We start from the raw sequence: 18,678 nt of genomic DNA on the forward strand, positions 1-18,678 counted from the left end.
AATCTCAAGTCAGTGGTTCTATTAAAACAACACAGCCTCATGCAAATTGCTACTGTCAAGCCTCTTGGTTTTATTTCTTGTCCTGAAAACAGCTCGATGCTTTAATGGAGACCGCGTCGTGCAAACTTTGCACCATCAGGTAAGATCAATGATATCTATAAAACAATTTGACAATGGTCGCTGGCCCACATCCATGTAAAATGAGTATGAGGTGACACTGAATGGATGAACACTTAATTGAGAGTGAGTGCAAACAAAGCATGTAATTACAGCCAAGGACAACAAATCTAAGATCACCTATGCAGCTTTTCAGTCGACGTGTTGCCGCCGGAAATTCATTATCCTAATTGGCAGGTGAAAGCATACGCTTTGGTTTGCTATTGCAGCTAGCAACTGTTAATGACCCCACCACACACATCAAATTAGCTGCTACTCATCCATGAACCTGCAGCTGAAAAAAAACACTTTTCTTAACCTTACATATATCTTGTCAATTTAACTGAAAACCTTTTAGCGCTGCATGACTCACTTACCGGTTGCCATCTTGTCATCTCAGCACATCACAACTCATCCTATTCATTAGGTCTTTGCATATATGCATGTTCCTCTCAACATTAACACCTGTCATTTGTGGAGCTTTGTTAGTTAACGCCATTACTGATGAGTAAAGATAGCAAAATGAAGCTTTAAATTTGCTTCATTAACCAGTTGGCAAGTTAGGGTGATTTGAGTCCAATGTTCAAGCAATACAACTGGTTCATGAAGCATCTTGAAGCTTTATTTTCCCACCAGTATTGATCAGAAAGAACATAATAATAATGATCTTGTCAAATACATTTGAAATGTTACATGTTGCAGCTTTTCATTATCAATCCCTTTGTTTGCATTATACACATTTACTTTACACTTTGTTCGATACAGTATCAGTGTGATATTGACACCTGGTATCGGTACTCACCCATCATTATAATGTAGAGAATGAAAGTCAATGTCAGGGCTCATTGTGTGCGTTCAATGGAACCCCTAACATTGAAACTATTGCACAATTCTAAATACCGTTTTACATTGTAGCAGTAATTTTGTCATTAACAAGCCAATATTATGTCAATCCCCACTATTCCGATGTTAGCTGACTGAAAGTTCATTTGACGTAAATATGCCGCAACATTCCAAGGTTTTTGTTTGCTATTAAATCCTGCAAAGTTGTATTAAACCATGTTTAAAGCAGCTTAACACCACCAAAGGTTAATATATGCTCTTTACAATACACAGTGGGAACCATTCCTCGCAGCCTCTCAACTTAAAAGTGAGAACTTCCAAGCTTCTATACAAAAACAGCAGGCCTGGAGCTCCAGTGTCAGTCATTATGTTAATTTGCTGTGGCAGATTAAAAAGGAAGCAAAAGAAACACATTGTAAACAGTTTCACACTGCATACACAGGCTAATCTGCCCTGGTGACGATAAATACAAAATATGGTGAAGATTGTTTGATACAAGGCATTGTATGCTACATTACATTTTTTTCATTCATTTGAAGACATTTGGTACGAGACAAACAGCAGTAACCTTATCTTACCTCTGTTTTCTCCACTTTGTTTAATTTAATGCCTATGTATAGTAATGATGATGTAGTTATCCTATAAACTAGCTCTGTGGATTTCTTCATTTTTCTTAATTAAGAGATAAACAGCGCTATTTGCAGTTTAGGTACATGCTTTTTTCCCTCATTACAATAGTAATGACATTTCAATAACACTGAAAAGTGATTAAGTCACACGTTCCCATGACAAAATGTATTTGGTGTTTAAACGGGCAACCTACGAAATTCAGCGTGGACTTAACATTGCTGTATCGGTTGAAAAACAAGTGTTATTCTAACATTCTAATCTAGAATATCATATATAATAACAAATTTGATAAAATTATTTTATTTACGGCAGTGTCAATCCAAAACTAAAGGTAATGTCTTTGTTCTGTGTTTTGAAGGGTGGTGCCCTTGAATGAGATGCGTGAACTTGGAAGGTTGCAATGGCTCACTCCCCCGCGCACGCACACACATTGAAGTGTTCTACCCCATTACGTTCTCACTAAAATTGGGTGATGTTTGCAGGCGGAATGTTAGCAAATCCTTAGTGACAATAGGCAAGATAACAGGGGAAAGACTTTCTGTAAAGGAGACTACTTTTACATAACTTCCTGACAATGTCAGTGTACTTTGCAGGACTTAAAAAAGTGCATGATGAATCTCAGATAATAAAGACTTTGCATTTGGTGGTTTCTTCCTCAATAATCTGGGTCACTTGTCATTTGATAATGGTCAAAATTTGTGAAATATAAGTTAAGAACAATTCCCCTAAATCTCAAACTGCAAAAAATCAATTTAGAGTTTAAGATTTTGAATTGACGTGTGAAAAGGCAGTAGAAGACTGTAGCATTAATTTTTCACATAAAAACAATGACGCAGCATGATGATGAGAACTAGATCTTATTCAGATGGGCAGCCATTTACAAATGATGGATACACTTCTTACAATAACAGATAAGGTCAACCTAAAGTTACAATGGCAGTCTTATCTCAGCTTTTAACATTAAGAGGATCAAGGTCAAATCTGCAAAGCTTTGACATGGTGTATAATGGACCTCTTTTAAATACCAGCAAGATACTTTATATCTTTCATTGTGTGCATGTTCCACAGAATTACAATATAAACACAGAATATGTGCTTATGGTGGCTAAGATAATCAGGGCTAGAGAATGGGGGCATATGCACATCCAGAATCAGGTTGTTCATCTTGGAAGTCACACGTCTGCTCAAACTGCTCACAGCATCTTCCTCTTCTCAAACTCCTAAAGACAGAGGAAGGAGAAAAGCAACAGAGAATAAAGTCAGACAGACAGACAGACAGACAGACAGAAGGGAATTATTTATTTGTGTTGATATCTTATAGCTCTTTTGAAAAGAGAGAAACTGGCTGTGACAGCAGGAGAGAGTCTGTTTCTATTTTCCCTAGAGTGGACCACACACGCATGGCGGTTCACGACCAAGTCGCTGCAGTCTATGAAAAGTATTGATTGATTGGAACAGCTCGCACCGCCGATAATCTGATGGACTTGCGCCTACGATTGGTTTGTTTACAAAATCAGACCATGTGACTTTTTTTCTTTAAACAAATATTTTAGAGATCTTGCACAAAAAGTAGACTAGTAGAAGATGCCCTTCCCTTGGAAACCTCTATTCCATGGGATCTGGGGCGTTAACTTAATGCAAATGCCATTTATCAGGTCCACAAAACACACAAGGACTGGCCCATTCCAATAAGGCTTAGAGATACCTAAAGGTATACTGCCACCCTGAGGAGGCATTGGGTGAACGTTTTCAAAGCCTTCAAAGCCTTTAAAGCCTCTTGTTGTTCTGGGAATGGGCAAATGAATTAAGAAACCTTTTGGTGGGTCAACATGGGAGTTGGGCAAGCAGCTGCTTTAACAGGGAGTCAGCAGGGCCAAGTCATTTGGGATGAGGCTATTCAGGAAATAACTGTATAATGGCATGAAAAAGGGGGAATGAGAGAAAAGTAAGAGATGGTTGTAATGCACAGACGCTTTCAAGGCGTATATCCACAGTGTGGGTGGCGGCTTTGACAGGAGAGCGGCACCTGACAAGTAAAGGTGTCAAAAATTGAGGGAATGGCGGATGCCACTCAAAAAGTGCCGCCAGACAATGCTTTTTATTGAAACAGCAACAAGAACAAGAAAACATGTCAGGAAATAAGTGGAACACATTTAAAGGAGAGCAACGGCGAGCTGGACCGACTGCGCCAGAAAGTGTGACGGCATCAGACTGAATTCCGTAAAGCGAAAATTGAATTGAGCAGGAACCCGTGTAGGAGTTTGTAAACAAAAGTTAAGAAGGTTGTAATTATTCTTGCATGTTAATGAAGTCGTCAGATGAACAACTTTCCAGATATCACCTTCCTGCACCAGAGGCATTACTAATTCCAGCGGCTATCACAGTAAATATTGCATATTTGAATTAGTTTCAAACCGTGACATCCCCAAACAGCTTGGGAAATATGCAAGTGACGTGTATAAATGTGGAGTTTTAGGCAAACGTCTAAATTACTGCTACTCCTGCACAAATTGAAATCTCACATGTAAACCTTTAATTAAATTTTGATTGAAGTCATGTATTTTTTTTTCTTGATGCTTTCATGAAAGTAGAGTGTGCAATAAAAAACGATGTTACACAAATCCATAATTTAAAGCTACACTATTCATGGTATGAAAGTTGCATTGAGGAATACGATCCTGCGGTCTTGAATATTAACAGAGACGTATGAAGGATGTGAATGGAGGTGGAGGGGGCAAAATGTGCAAGCACATTGCATATTTTTCACAATTACACTCAATGATTATGAATTAAACTAAGAGGAGGGGGTGCGTGTAAGTCAATATTCCCATTCAGAAGAGCCAGCAGTGGTAATGAAAGTACAAGATGACGAATGAGTAATACATGCATTCCACTTTTTATATAACCTTTTAACGATTCTGTTGAGATGTGCTGAAATAAAGACTCAGTAGTCTTAACTCACCCACTGTCAAACGTGCATATATTAGATTCTAAACTACTTTATGGCAGATTAAAAGTGCCAGCTCATACCGTCCACTATTAGATGATACTGTATATAGTCTGAGTCCCAAGTACTTGTAATGAAGAGAATTTTTGCATAATTTGGGTGCATCAATCTTTTGAGTTTTTTTTTTTTTTTTTTTAACTGTATTGGTCACCTTACTAAGATAACGGCCAAAGTCATTGGTAACATTTGTTTTACCTAAATCATCTCATTATACTCACTACTTTACATCCTTAGTTGAACAGATATACAATTCTACCCTTGAAATTAAATTAAAGGTGACACACGTAAATATAACCGCTACCCACAAGACCAGCTATGTCTCCTTTAATTACTTTTGAATGAATTTAAAGATGCACCCAAATGTGTGAGTCCTCTGACAAAAAGGAGAACTTCATGAGTATGTACCTAACAGGATTTAATTGCTCATGTAGTCCATGATGCTGGACTCACCTTGAACATAGTGCTGCCCAGCTGGGCGGGGGACATGCTGACGACAACTCCAGCCGACTGCAGGGCAGCGATTTTCTCTTTGGCGCCTCCTTTTCCGCCAGCGATGATAGCACCGGCGTGACCCATCCTACGCCCGGGAGGGGCAGTAAGCCCAGCGATGAAGGACACCACGGGCTTGGCGTTCGCACCCTGGAAACATCAGCCAAGTGAGAATTAAGGAAAACAAAAAGAGGTGAAAAGCGGATAGTCATCCCCTTTCCAAGTGCGAGGCCTTTTAGAAAAGCATCCTAATGGCGTACTCATAGGCAAGACAGAAAGAAATATAGGAGAGGGAGTGTGCATAAATCACGGCAATTCGTTTTCTGCACCTGCATTTTATTTATGCATTACAAATTAAACAACCCATGTCCTCTCATTACAGAGCCCTGGCGATAAGAGTCATATGCAAGCAGCCGTCTCTGTCTCAGCCTGTATTATTAAAACAAAGGGTCAATCAAGCAGTTTAATTGCATGGGTTGGTGGATGACCAGATAGGGCCCAAGGCGCCTGCCATCTCAAATCATCTCATTTCGGCGATGCTAATTAGTCATGCAGCCACTGATTAGCTCAGCGCCCGTCTGTCTACACTGTTTGCTCCTTGATGGATATGGCGCTCAACAGTTTAGATCATTTCCAAGGTGAGGAGCGCTAATATTTCATCCGTCACAATAACATCATAACTGGGAAGAGGGACAGAATACTAATATAGGGCTTCAAATTATCCTTAAAACAGAAATACAAATACGGAAATAAATTAATTAATTAAAATAAATTTGTAGGTCATATTTTGTATTTAATATTGAAAAGGTGGGGGCAACAATATAGACATAGAATTGATAAACACCAGATATCTCAATATTACATTATCAACACAATAAAAGGAAAACTAAACATTTTTTCAGAAAAATGAAAACATTGCAATACAAAAGGATGTGGAAAATTAGGGCAGATTAGAGTTTACTGTAACTCATTGACAAAAAAAATACATTATACTGCAGCTCTGTATTAGAGGGGCAATTAAGTCCAAAAGGTTCTTTATGTTCTAAGTGTCCCTACCAGTCAAAATATGGTATTCTGAATAATGTTGCGTTTGTGAAACATAAATTAGGCCATGGGCAGCCATTTTGCCTTTAAGTCCCACATGCTGTCGACTGAAAATGTCAGCAGTGTCAAAGGGCTCAGGCAATGACCATCGTGGCTCGCCTGTTTTCATCATGTGATGTGGGCAAGCTCTGATTTAGATCCTGTGTTTGTATCCAAAATACCACCAAATAATGTACGATGACTTGGTTTTTCTTTGCAATTAAATCCGCCCAATGTGTAGAATCTGCACTGGGCCTTCTCTTTCACACTCATGTTTGTCTTTATATGTCCCCTGCTGGGTATGTACAGTAGAGTATGTGGCCATCTTTTTTGCTCCCTCCCTCAAATGTCCATCATTGCTTGGCTTTAGTTGCAGATCCCCGGCAAACATAAGATGGCTTTTGCAACTAGCTGGCCTTTGTGGTACATTTTAGGACAAGGCTGAAAATAATATATGCGGCTGCCCGAGTTGTACGTGCAGTTGAGAGTGGAAAGAAAATTTTTAACGTTGCTTTTGCAATAAATATCTATGTTCTTATCGAGATAAGAATATTGTTCAGCTGTAGTATCAGAGTACAACTGCATCATTAGAGGCTCCTCCGGTTGTAATTCTTCCTACTTTTTTCTAGACATTCAAATTTGAACCATTTGTTTCGAGGATTGAGGCGGAGAGGAAGTACTACAATACATCGTCTAATGAACATGATGACACACAGATGGCAAATAATTCATGAATAGTCGGGAGTGAGAATATGGTGCATAGAGGCGAGCATCTTGTCACAAAAGACAAGGCTTGCATTTTCTGCCAAAGCCCATTGTGAACACGTATTTTATGTATGTCATGATTTATTTTCTCTATTAATGTGCCATCCCAGACACCAAGAGGTCATTCCTTTGGAAAGGAGTGGCATAGCAACAATACTGAAGTCAGCAAATCAGTTTAGCAGGGTGGTTTATTCAATAAACAAGATTAAAAAGTCAGGCTAATACCACAAATGTGACCTGATGAAATACTGACATGGTTGCATCCACATTGGGAGTCTGGCATTGAACTAGCTCAGCTCACATTACTATGCTGTGTTGTTTCCCCAAAATAACAAAAGGGTTTATGTAAGCTTGAGGGAGACAAGCTGGGCTAAAATTCATGAAGCTGAAATGGGATGGAAGAAGTATTACAAAATCTTCATGGAAGCTTGGACAAAAGATACTCAAGCAAATTATCCTGCGATTATCCTGTGTAAGACCTTATTTCTGGATTCAGGAATCCCACAAAACCAAAAGCAATGCTTAGCAGAACTTCGATACAAGTGACTTTTAATACCATATTATGATGGCAATCACGGCGGAAATTGATACCCAGTGAACCTTGAAATAAGCCCTGCATTATAAAATCTGACAGAACCAAGAGGGGGTTACAAGGTTTTCTTGGATTTTACACAATTACGGTAGTAACAGATTACCTCTGTCTCCAGCCATTCAAAACCGACGTAGTGTAACAAACCTTTGCTCCACCCAACGTGATACAAAACTATGAGTCACTAATATTGATAATTTGGTACATCATACAGTCTGCATTCTGTGGTGCTGGAGCAGAATTCTGAGATTTAAATGCTCTAAAAAATATTTTGTAATTCATCCTAAGAATATAAGCATTGTGAAAAATGAGTTCTAGATACACTTTGTTTGCTGTCAAGAGAAATTAGAAGTTATCTAAGTTGGTTATAAAAATGCTGTATTTTATTATTTACAGCATTACAAATAATATATTGGTTCATCTATTTAGGTCTGTGATTTGCAGTGACTGTAGACTAATTAAATGCTCATGAAGCATAACTTGGACATTTGTGGTGATAGTAGATGACTCATTAATTACGATGGGAGATGACGTTATCTTTAGTAGACGATGCCATTCGATGAGGAAGTCGAGGAGTGTCGCTTCCTATCTCCAAATTACTTCTACCTCCTAGCGACTCTGGCGATTCGAGATGATAAAATGAGCTCCGACACGCACGACCATATTGACTTCAATAAACACTGCACCGTGTGACATCCTAAATTGTGAGGTACAACACTTTCTCTGTCGTGTTCTACCTATTCGGCTTTCAGAGCAGGCCATGTTACCTAGTCTCTTTCTTGCTTCATTTGAACTGTGCCACACTGTCAACACTTTGGGTGACGGGGCTGTGGTGGTTGCTGTTTGCGCTTATTTGTAGAAAGCGAGCGAGAGAGAAGTTATTCTCCTGAGACGCTTGCAGGAGATTTGCATGCATTAGAGTTACTGAGGGTAAATCAAATCAATTTCTCAGCTTCAGCGCACCATAAACACACAAAGGGAAGACAGAAACAAAACACGCACACGAGGTAAGTAGCAAAAGTGCAGGTCTTGCCTGGATTGAAAAATGTTAATTACGGTTTCTTGCCGCACAAGCGAATCATCTCGCTGCATTGTATCGTCACAAAGGACGTGTTGCTCGCCAAGACGGTAGATTTACGGAACACGCCCCATGAGTAGAACGCTCATCCGTCATTCTTCATCATGCTAAACGCAAACTTTGCAGAGAAAAAGAGGGAGGCCTGAAGCAGTGATCAAGAAGAAAGACTCCCAGAGATTATTTTGTCTTCTTGAGTCAGGCTGTACTGAAATATTTGAAGATACCATATATCGAGACACTGAAAGGAGGGTTGGAGAGAGTTAAGTAAATAAGTAGGTGTTCCTTACCGAGTTGTGTTGTTTAAGATAGTCTGCTGCATTCTCCTCTGCGTTGCCTCCAATCTCCCCAATTAAGATAATGCCCTCTGTCTTGGGATCCTGCAGGAACACCTCCAGGCAATCTATGAAGTTTGTACCGTTGAACGGATCCCCGCCAATACCTTTGCAGGAGACAAAGCAAATGTGTGTTGTCTACCCACGACACTCTCAGGAGCATCCACGTGAATATTTGAGGACCACATAACAGCGCAGCCTGAGAAGGGAATGCAAATCAGGCGAAGCCAACTTTAAGCCTCTTACAGTCTGATCATCACAGCAGCGGCGGGCTCTTTCATGGCTCCTCATTGGGGATTTGTGAAAACAATTCAGCGCAACCGGAATTGCTTCTGGTGAGCAAACGAAATATTAATAGATGGATTTACTTTGGGAGTGATTTTTATGTATTCTACATCTCGAGTGTATTTCTTTATTCTGCTTCATCAGCCGGTGCCCTGACTCTTACGTTTAACAACTTCCCAAAGTAATGAGACCTCCTTACCTTTTGCACATGACAGTACTTTTCATTTCATTTCAATTTGGACAGAAGATGACAAACTCTAAAAAGGTTCCCTATATTGCACTTGGATTTCATAACATTTGCGCCACTGTTGCGTGGTTACTGTCTACAAGAACAAGAACCAATCAATAGGTTCTTTGACATATCACTGACGGAATCATCCGCCCTTTTCAGAGCTCAATGTTGAAAGTTGAAGACTTGGACTGGGTGCTTATCAAGTAGGGCAAACACTTTCAGCAAGACAACAATCTGAAATGCGGGGGCTCACTTGCATACTAATGAACTACAAAGGGATATGAAAAGAGAAACCCTGTAAGCAAACCCTGTAGTCCTCATAAATCCAAATCCATCCATTTTCCGTACCGCTTGTCCCCACGGCGGTCGCGGGCGTGCGGGAGGCTATCGCAGCAATTGGTTGCAAAAACAGATATTCAACTGCAGGTTTCCAGTGGCTCAGAGAAAAGTTAACAGGACTTTTGTTTTAATTTGTTCCACCACACTTTATCTTTAATGTTTCCTTTTGCCTCGAAAAAGATTGCCACGGACATTAGAGACATAAAGCACTTTCTAAATTCTATGTCCACTGCAAGATTACACCTTCAGAAGCCCTGCTTTCAGAGGCCAACATGAACAAAGATCTGTGGAACATTAAAAAATAAAATACCCACACATTTTAATAAGTTATGAATAATAATCAAAGAGAAACACATTCACAGCAAAACAGATGACGGTAATATTAGACATTGCACCAACGGTAATTTGCTGCAGCCCCGCAGGTCACAGTCGGACTTTAAAAGACTCTGTCGCAGTCCCCCCAATAAACCACTTTAATAAACTCTACGGCATTAAACTCCGTTGCAGCGGCGGCTTTTATGAAGTCAGACTGGAGGACACGCTATCATTAAAATGTCAAAATCTTAATGAACCCAAGTTGCTTTTGTGTTATTTTGGGGGTCAGACTTGACCTCCGTTATTGGTTGGGAGATAAATTGGCCAGGAGTTTGTTTGTGTGAAATAACAAATGTTCTTAATAGTTGTGTTGTCAAGAAGTGACCGCGCTTGCCATTATGAACAATTGACACTGACACACTCAAACGATCTACGAAATATTCAGAGCGCGCAAACATTAAAAACTGTCTCCTCAATGTGACAATATGGAATGGTTCATGACTGACTTAGTAATAATTAATTCCACAGCAGAGTGGGGTAATTTGGAAAAACACATCAGCATATTTCATCTTCGTGTAGACAGCAGAGTATTAAAAGAATATTTTGTTGCATAAATGATGGCCTTTTGGTTAAACATTAATGCAGCGTGGCAAACAACACTGAGCTTACCGATGCAGAGGGATTGGCCAAGGCCAACCTGTGTAGTTTGGTGCACGGCCTCATATGTCAGAGTGCCTGATCTAGAAACAATACCTGATAAAAAGGACAAAGATGTTAGGATGTTAAGAGGTTGTTTTCTGGGGGGGAGTGGGGCAGATGAATCATCAACAGAATCAACTTTGGTAATTATAGCCGATTAAGTATGAAACAGATATCTGATTAGGGTTGAATTTTAATGCAGGGATGGGTTCAATAACATTGGATTTCATTAGACTTGAATCAATTCGACTGTGGAAAACTCACCGATCCTTCCTTTTTTGTGAATGTGGCCAGGCATGATTCCTATCTTGCACTCTCCAGGCTAAAAATAAACAGTTGAAATCACAAACATTTGAAAGAAAAACAGAACAAAAGACCAAACACGCAGTTTTCGCTCAACCTTTTGGAGTGTCAAAGTCACTCCCTCGTGTAGCCCAAATCATGAAAGATTCGGCAAAGCATCCAATTAGGTGGTCTCTGTTGAGTTTGCACTGCATAAATCCATGCAAATAATCTACAAACTCTTTTGTGTTTCTTTTCATCCGGCAATGTATTTCATTTCGAGACTGTGTATGTGTGCATTCAGCCTTGTGAACAGTAACATAGAAAAGCCAATACCGTACATGTTCACGTGCTTACATTAATGACCCCCGGGCAGTTGGGCCCGATGAGGCGAGTGGTGCTCTGGCGCAGGAGTCTGTGTTTCACTTTCACCATGTCCTGTTGGGGGATGCCCTCAGTGATGCACACCACCAGGGGAATCTCAGCATCAATGGCCTCGATGATGGCAGCTGCAGCAAATGGAGGGGGCACATATATCACGGTGGCATCAGCTCCTGTGCCTTCCTTTGCCTGAGGTAAGAAATAAAAGTGGATTCAAATTGGCAACTGTGAAACTGTTAAACACTGCCATCTAATGTCTATTTTGAAAAATGAGTGCAAACGCGTATGTACAACACATGAACAAATTCACCTCCTTGACGGAGTTGAAGACAGGCAGGTTAAGATGAGTTTTGCCTCCCTTGCCAGGAGACACACCTCCGACTAACTGCGATCCATAGTCAAGAGACTGTTGACTGTGAAATGTCCCCTAGGTGAGACAGAGATAGAAAAGTCTGTGTGTGAATGAGTGTGAGATGAGGATAACTCACTGCAGGGAAATCAAGAGACAACATTTGTCATCCGGTATCATTTGGCAACTTTCACCAGGGCTACGTTAAAGGATACAAAACAGAGAATCAAAAAATGTTTTATGGCAGACATGATGGTACAAATGCTCAATAAGAAAGAAATAAAACTGCCTCAGCAGAAAAATAATGACATGGGTGCAGCCTTAAGCACTTCCTTGAATGGAAGGAAAGAATGATGGCAAAATGTACGAAATATAAAATGATTCACTTTCTGTTGTTATGATATCATCATCATCATCGGCGGTCACTCGTAGTCGAGTATGACGGTCCTCCTTCTTGGTCTTTGTGGGTCTTCAGGTGGTTGAAGAGGCCGATCCTGGACCCAATAACTCTGGTGCAGTGTGGACAGGGGAATGTAATGGTGGTGGGTTTGGGTTGGGCCTGCTTGGTGGGGGCTCTCTCCTTTCTGCGTCTGCGTTTGTCTTGAGCGGCATGGTGGAGGTCAACGTTATATTGTGCGGCGCCGTCACGGACAAGGATTCTCCACGTCGTCCTGTCTGCGGCCTTGTCTTCCCAAGTTTTAAGGTCTATGTGACACTTCTTCAGGTTTGCTTTTATGTTGTCCTTGAACCTCTTCTTCTGACCTCCCGGGGCCCGCTTTCCTTCAGCGAGCTGGGAATAAAGAACTTGTTTTGGGAGGCGAGAGTCAGGCATGCGGATTACATGGCCAATCCATCTCAGTTGGTTTTGGGCAATGGTGGCAGTGATGGTAGGCAAGCCAGCCTCCTCCAGGACGCTGGTGTTGGTGCGTCGGTCCTTCCAGCTGATCCTGAGGATTTTCCGGAGGCATCTCTGATGGTAGGTCTCCAGTGCCCTTAAGTGCCTGCTGTATGTGGTCCAGGCTTCTGACCCATACAGAAGGGTGGGGAGGACCACAGCTTTGTAGACCAGGATTTTGGTCTTTGCTTGGAGGTCACGATTCTCAAAGACTCGCTTCCGTAGCCTTGAGAAAGCCCCACTGGCACAGCTGAGGCGATGGTCAATTTCATCATCAATGGTGGCTTTCGATGACAGGAGGCTGCCAAGATAGGGGAAGTGGTCAACCTTTTCCAGTCGGATGTTATCAATAGAGATGTTTGGGGGGCGGACAAGCAAACTGCAGTTTGGTAGTGGTTGGTGGAGGATTTGGGTCTTTTTTATATTAATGGCCAGACCAAGCTGTTTGTATGCCTTCGTGAAGGCAGACAGAATACTCTGTAGGTCTACTTCTGACAGGGCCACAAGGGCATTGTCGTCCGCATACTGCAGCTCCATGATGGATATGGTGGTGGTTTGACCTTTAGCCCTGAGTCGGTTGATGTTGAGGAGTTGGCCGTCAGTTCACCGATCCTTCCTGCACTGTTATGATATACACTGTACATGAGCTTGGCTTTATGGTCTAAACCGAATTCCATTCCACAAAAAATATATATATTTTCAGCTTTCTATCTTTTAGAGAAAAAAAAACAAAAACAAATGAGCCTTTTTGTTTGTTAGTCACCATGCTGGTACTTGCAGCCCAGTCATCCGGAAAAAAGTGGGTAGCTTCAAACAAAAGGTCCCGAGTTGCTCAACACATTAAGGTGTGAATACCATAAAATAAAAGATGGACTTCTGAACTTTTGTCTCATTGTCTTCTTTTGATCTGAAGTCCAAATGTCTTTTACAAATAAAACTTGACTGGTTTTAATTGTGAAAATAAACATTAGAGGCTGCCCAATCACTTTTGAGATTTATTTTCCCGCCATTGTTAATTAGTTTGTCAAAGCAGACGAAACTGATTTTCAGCTCAACAAATCCCATCAATTAATTGCATGTTAATTAGCAAAGGGGATGCTGAGACAACGTAATGTGGCAAAGGGTCAGAGTGTGTAAGAGGATAAGTGAATGATTTTCGAGTACAGATTACAATTTACAACTGTTATTGAGAGGAATTAGAAACAATGAATTAGCAGTTCCATTCGAATGTAATACACCCCTCCTCTCTGCTAGCGTTGCTGTTTTTTTTCCCTTGCCATCATTATTACTGCAAATGAGACAATAAAATTGAAGAATGGCTTGCTTATCAAGCCAGAAGACAAAATGTATTCTCAATACCCCTGGCTTCATTTCTCATCCTTTTCTAATTACCTGAAGTGTTCACTGGAACCGTTTTATTATGTTGAGGGCAAAATGGTGGGGGGATAAATGGCATGTGGCCAAGCACAAAGGGGGATGTAAATCGGCAAAGATTCATGTTTCTGGGCTGTCATAAACATTTGTCAAGCTCTGTTATTCTCCTTGAGCACACATGTCCAGTATATCAATTGAGTTTTGTCCTAGATGTTTTTTATAGATTGGACCAAGGACTTGGACACTTGTGTCCTGCTTGGTAGCACATGTTCAATTTGGGGAGAAAAGGTGGAGGTTATCTAAAGCAAAAAAAAAAAAAGTTCAAGACAACTAGCTGTCAATTAAGCTCATTTCCAATGCACTGCAAAAGTTTAACTGGTTGAAAGTTGTTGTTTTCCCTCCACAGGAAATTACTAAAGAGATTATACTGACCTGAAATGCAGAGAGAACAGAAATGTACCATTTTATAGGTATTGCTGGAATAAGTGTGATTTAATAAATTGATCATGAGCATTATGTGCAAAGATTCTATTGCATGTTTAAGAAGATATTTGCTTAAAAATGTTCATTAGAACAAGTTATTGATATTTCATTTTACTACTGTACATTCAAAAGAGTTGCACTAAGTTCCATAAGCACAGCAATCATTAAAGATAAAGAACTGGTCAAATATAACAATGAGTAGTGCAAACACTGTTTGGATGGTAAAAACATTTGAAAAAGAAAACAAACCTGCTTTCCTGTGAAACCTTGACAGATGACCTTAGTGTTCTTTGTGATGTAGAGGTTCTGTCTGGATCCTGTATAGCAGTGCCTGACGCCACTTTGCTGCACTGAACCGAGGCAAAAGAAAAATCAAATTGCAATAGGTCATTTGTAATTTGCAACAACTTCACTGATTATTTTCAAAGCAAAAATTACCAATGTCTGCATATGTAAACAAGGACGATGTTGTGCGAGTGTGTCATGAGAGGATATTTGTAATATAAGGTGGGCTAACATCAGAGTCATGGAAACAATCCAACCGTTACTGACATTTGAGGCAGTCAGACGTGTAAAACCAGCAATCACGAGTGAACTTTGCTCTATTGCACCTCAGACACCCAACTTGTCATTGACAATGTGCAAAGTACAGTGTGCAAAGTACAGTTTGCAAACTCGAAAAGGTAATGAGGGCGTGATTGTAGCGGTCACAAATTCCGCAGGCTTCCAAAACTGATTGAATCAAAAAGCAATTGCATCCGCTTTAAGATCAGATGTGCTACACAGGTCACAGTTGAAAATCGAACCTGGCCTGTGAATTCACAACTGCAGCATAAAAGAGCTAGTTGGCGTCCAGTGGCCTTTACACTCAATTCAAGAAGCTAACTTGCCTGCTACCATGCTAACTGTCAGATCACTATGCGCCCCTGTAGCAAAAGTAAAATAGAACACCAAACTGAAAGATCTAAGACACAACACCCCAAACAGAGTTCTGCAGCAATAACAAAAACAATCTGAGGAATGCATAATGCTTAATACTTACAAAGCAGCCTGCCAAATAACCTGCAGTGGGACATTTTCGGTCATTCGCCAATGACACCAGAGGCTTAGGACCCAAAGCACGGATATTAGGTGCCCAGAAATATCCCAGTTTTAAATTACAATAAGTCGATTGATGTGAATAAATACCTTTGTTCTTGGGTTTATGTCTAAATTTATATATAAATGCTTAAGCATTATACTTGCACGGGCTTTGGGGTATTTTTCTGGGACTCCTTATGGACTAAGACGGCATCACATAAACAAACAAAATATATATTCAGGCATAGAATCGGGTTCTTCGTAGAGCTGGTGCACTGTGGATATTGTAGTGTTACATGACAAGCGACAATAATTAAGCTCTCATACTGGAGGTCGCGAATTGGGCTTGGCATCTTGTCACGCCACGCGTGGACAAGGCGCTGTAAAGCATAATGGGCAGCTTCATATTTTGGGTAAATAAGATTGCATAAGGGGTCCGCACGGCCAACACTACCACATATGTTGTTCTGTTTTGAAGTTAAAATTTCCGATGTTCATGGAGTAATCTTTTTGCACCGCCCTCAAACTCATATCCAATAAAAATCCACCAACTCCTCTGATGATGATTGGTTGCGCGAATCGTTCAAGGCATATTCTCGACGACCTTTACGTTCGTTTTCGCTTCCCACAAATATTGTAGCACAATAATTACGTACGGGTAAGTGATTCTACTGAGAAAATAACGCACAGTCATAAACGAAACCTGACTATTCAAGTCAAACTCGAAATCTGCTGCACTAAGAATTCCAAGATGGTTTTAGAAACTATTTCCAGGATAATAAAAGTTCAGCTCCCAGCATACCTGAAGAAGCTTCCTCTTCCGGAGACGATCGGCGGATTTGTAAGGTTGACAGGTGAATAAGCAATTGCTCCTGCTTGATGACTTTTTGACACTTTATAGCTCCAAGCACCTAACTGTTACTGTACATATAAACAAGTCTAACGAGTCGGTCACTGTAAATTACAATGTCAGTTTACAAGCCGACCAAATACTGGAGCACCGTGAAAGCCCCAAAAGTGTTACATACAACTTGGATTGTTCAATTCAATAGTAGTTTGCATTTGTAGAACGTACGGATGGATTGTGTGATGCGTTATGTATGCACATTGCATAATTTGCGTTACTTGCATTATTTTTAAGCACCCATAGTTGTTGTGCATTTTGGTGGCGGTTCGTTCATTCATTTACTCTACTGTAGATTGTAGAATGGTCACTCCCATCATTTCCATGCTCGGTGTGGTATTTGAATTGCTAGGTTTTTATACACAATGCAAAACAGGCGCAACCATCACGCTGGGAATGCAGGTCAGAGGAAGACAATTTCGATTGTAGGGCATTAAGAGCAGTGGACGCAATTGTTCCTTTGAAATTTTTCGTTTCGTATAGCAAAGAACACTAAAGTAAAGAAACTATTCTCTTGGGTGAATTCTCAACCCCCCAAAAAACATACTGTTCCAGAGTCTACATTTGTCAATGTCACTTTGACAAGTAACTGTCATCTGATTACTCCACTAAATAAAGTCATTTGTTAATTTGTTGTTTTTGCAAAAAATGCATGTTTAGAGTAACTCAGTTATTGCAATGTAGAAAAACAACAGTAATGGTTTGTGGAATCAACTTAAGACTTGAATGTATATCAATTGTGTACATCCCTGTGTCCGTAGTGTCCGAATGGCTGCGGTTGCTGCCTCTGCTGGGCATCTTGGCACTACTAGGCTACATGACCATTCGGCCCTTCTTTCCCAAGAAGAAGACGCAGAGAGACTCTCTGATCAACCTGAAGATTCAAAAGGAAAACCCCAAAGTGGTCAATGAAATAGACATTGAAGACCTTTACAGTGCAAATGTGTGCTACTGTCGCTGTTGGCGTTCCAAAACTGTAAGTCAATGTTGCAATCTTGTCAGGAAGTATCTCTACTTTTTTTTTTAATCATTTTAAATTAAATGTGTCATCATAGTAGTAACTGACAGTGCAGTAGGTTCTCAGCTCCCACTCAGTGATACTTTGTATGGACGTGAATGTTTTTCTGTCTCTGGTTGGATGTCTACAGTATATGTATCTAGGTTTTTAAGTGGCTGGGACGCTTGCTAATGACATGAATGCATTTCCTCTTTCTAGTTTCCTGTTTGTGACAAGTCACACTTAAAGCACAACGAGCTGACCGGGGACAACGTGGGACCACTTATACTCAAGAAGAAAATCCTATAATAGAGATTCCCCTCTCCTCCACTACTTGCATCGTTCATTTACACTCTGTAATTGTTTTGTTTTTATTTCCACGTACAGGTGAAAATGTAGTGTCTTGCAGTCATCATTTGAAGTCGTCCCTATGTGTTGACAAAGAAACGATAAGTTTTTCTGTTGTTTCAGCAGCTCGATATTGGTGAATTGGATTTTCAAAAAAAAAAAGTTTGGGACTCTTAACTTGTTTGAATGTATGACTGTGTGCATGTAGGTTACGCCTCTGTTTGTGCCCCACGATTGGCTAGTGACCAGTTTTGGGTGTAGCTCCTTTTTCTCCCTAAAACAGTTGGAATTTACTCCAGTACGCCCACATCCTTTGTGAGGAGACCAGTTCAGAAAATGGATAGATGGACAATATAACATACTCAAGCACAAGTTAATACATAATGTGTATTTCTTGCAACTTTTCTGATGCGCCCGGTGATTTTACCCAATCATTTCAAACCGATGCACAGTCGAGTTGTATCAGCATTGCTGTCGAATATTACGTATAAAGTCTTATTGAGGCTCATGTGAGTGACCGAAACGTTTTCAACCTGTTTTTTTTTCTTGCACTGCACAACAAAACAATGACTGTAAATACTTTACTTCCCTCTGGAGTAATTCCACCTGCCATTATTTTTGCAAATATTTTTATATATTCTCATGTATACGGAGCATGGCTATGTATTTGTACAGTAATGTTCTATGCTTAATGTTAGTATGTTAATACAGTACCAGTCAAAGGTTCGGACACACTTTCTACT

At 40.4% G+C, this 18,678-nt stretch overlaps 2 protein-coding genes across 2 annotated transcripts; one reads left to right on the forward strand and one right to left on the reverse strand.

Annotated features, from left to right (window-relative positions):
- Window positions 1-2,467: 2,467 nt before the first annotated feature.
- On the reverse strand, window positions 2,468-15,802 carry suclg1 (succinate-CoA ligase GDP/ADP-forming subunit alph). The gene is made up of 9 exons (XM_061274141.1): window positions 15,649-15,802; window positions 14,856-14,956; window positions 11,816-11,932; window positions 11,482-11,694; window positions 11,107-11,164; window positions 10,813-10,896; window positions 8,928-9,079; window positions 5,087-5,275; window positions 2,468-2,849 (listed from the first exon to the last, which is right to left on the reverse strand). Exons 1-9 carry the CDS (start codon window positions 15,680-15,682, stop codon window positions 2,823-2,825), a joined length of 975 nt encoding a protein of 324 aa, XP_061130125.1. The 5' UTR covers window positions 15,683-15,802; the 3' UTR covers window positions 2,468-2,822.
- A 490-nt stretch (window positions 15,803-16,292) lies between these two features.
- Window positions 16,293-18,458, forward strand: cisd2 (CDGSH iron sulfur domain 2). The gene is made up of 3 exons (XM_061274142.1): window positions 16,293-16,540; window positions 17,352-17,566; window positions 17,807-18,458. The coding sequence occupies exons 1-3, from the start codon at window positions 16,438-16,440 to the stop codon at window positions 17,894-17,896; spliced, it is 408 nt and encodes a 135-aa protein (XP_061130126.1). The 5' UTR covers window positions 16,293-16,437; the 3' UTR covers window positions 17,897-18,458.
- Window positions 18,459-18,678: the final 220 nt, after the last annotated feature.

Source organism: Syngnathus typhle, linkage group LG3 (assembly GCF_033458585.1).
Source record: "Syngnathus typhle isolate RoL2023-S1 ecotype Sweden linkage group LG3, RoL_Styp_1.0, whole genome shotgun sequence".
NCBI classification, from domain to species: Eukaryota; Metazoa; Chordata; class Actinopteri; order Syngnathiformes; family Syngnathidae; genus Syngnathus; species Syngnathus typhle.

Excerpts from the sequence above, each read along its gene's own strand:
- cisd2 (XM_061274142.1), top strand. The coding sequence starts at position 16,438 with ATGGTTTTAGAAACTATTTCCAGGATAATAAAAGTTCAGCTCCCAGCA. Across the intron at positions 16,541-17,351 it reads CGGATTTGTAAGGTTGACAG|TGTCCGAATGGCTGCGGTTG; the intron begins GTGAATAAGCAA and ends CTGTGTCCGTAG. Across the intron at positions 17,567-17,806 it reads GCTGTTGGCGTTCCAAAACT|TTTCCTGTTTGTGACAAGTC; the intron begins GTAAGTCAATGT and ends TCCTCTTTCTAG.
- suclg1 (XM_061274141.1), bottom strand. The coding sequence starts at position 15,682 with ATGTCCCACTGCAGGTTATTTGGCAGGCTGCTTT. Across the intron at positions 11,695-11,815 it reads TCTTCAACTCCGTCAAGGAG|GCAAAGGAAGGCACAGGAGC; the intron begins GTGAATTTGTTC and ends TTCTTACCTCAG. Across the intron at positions 2,850-5,086 it reads TGGGCAGCACTATGTTCAAG|GAGTTTGAGAAGAGGAAGAT; the intron begins GTGAGTCCAGCA and ends CTCTGTCTTTAG.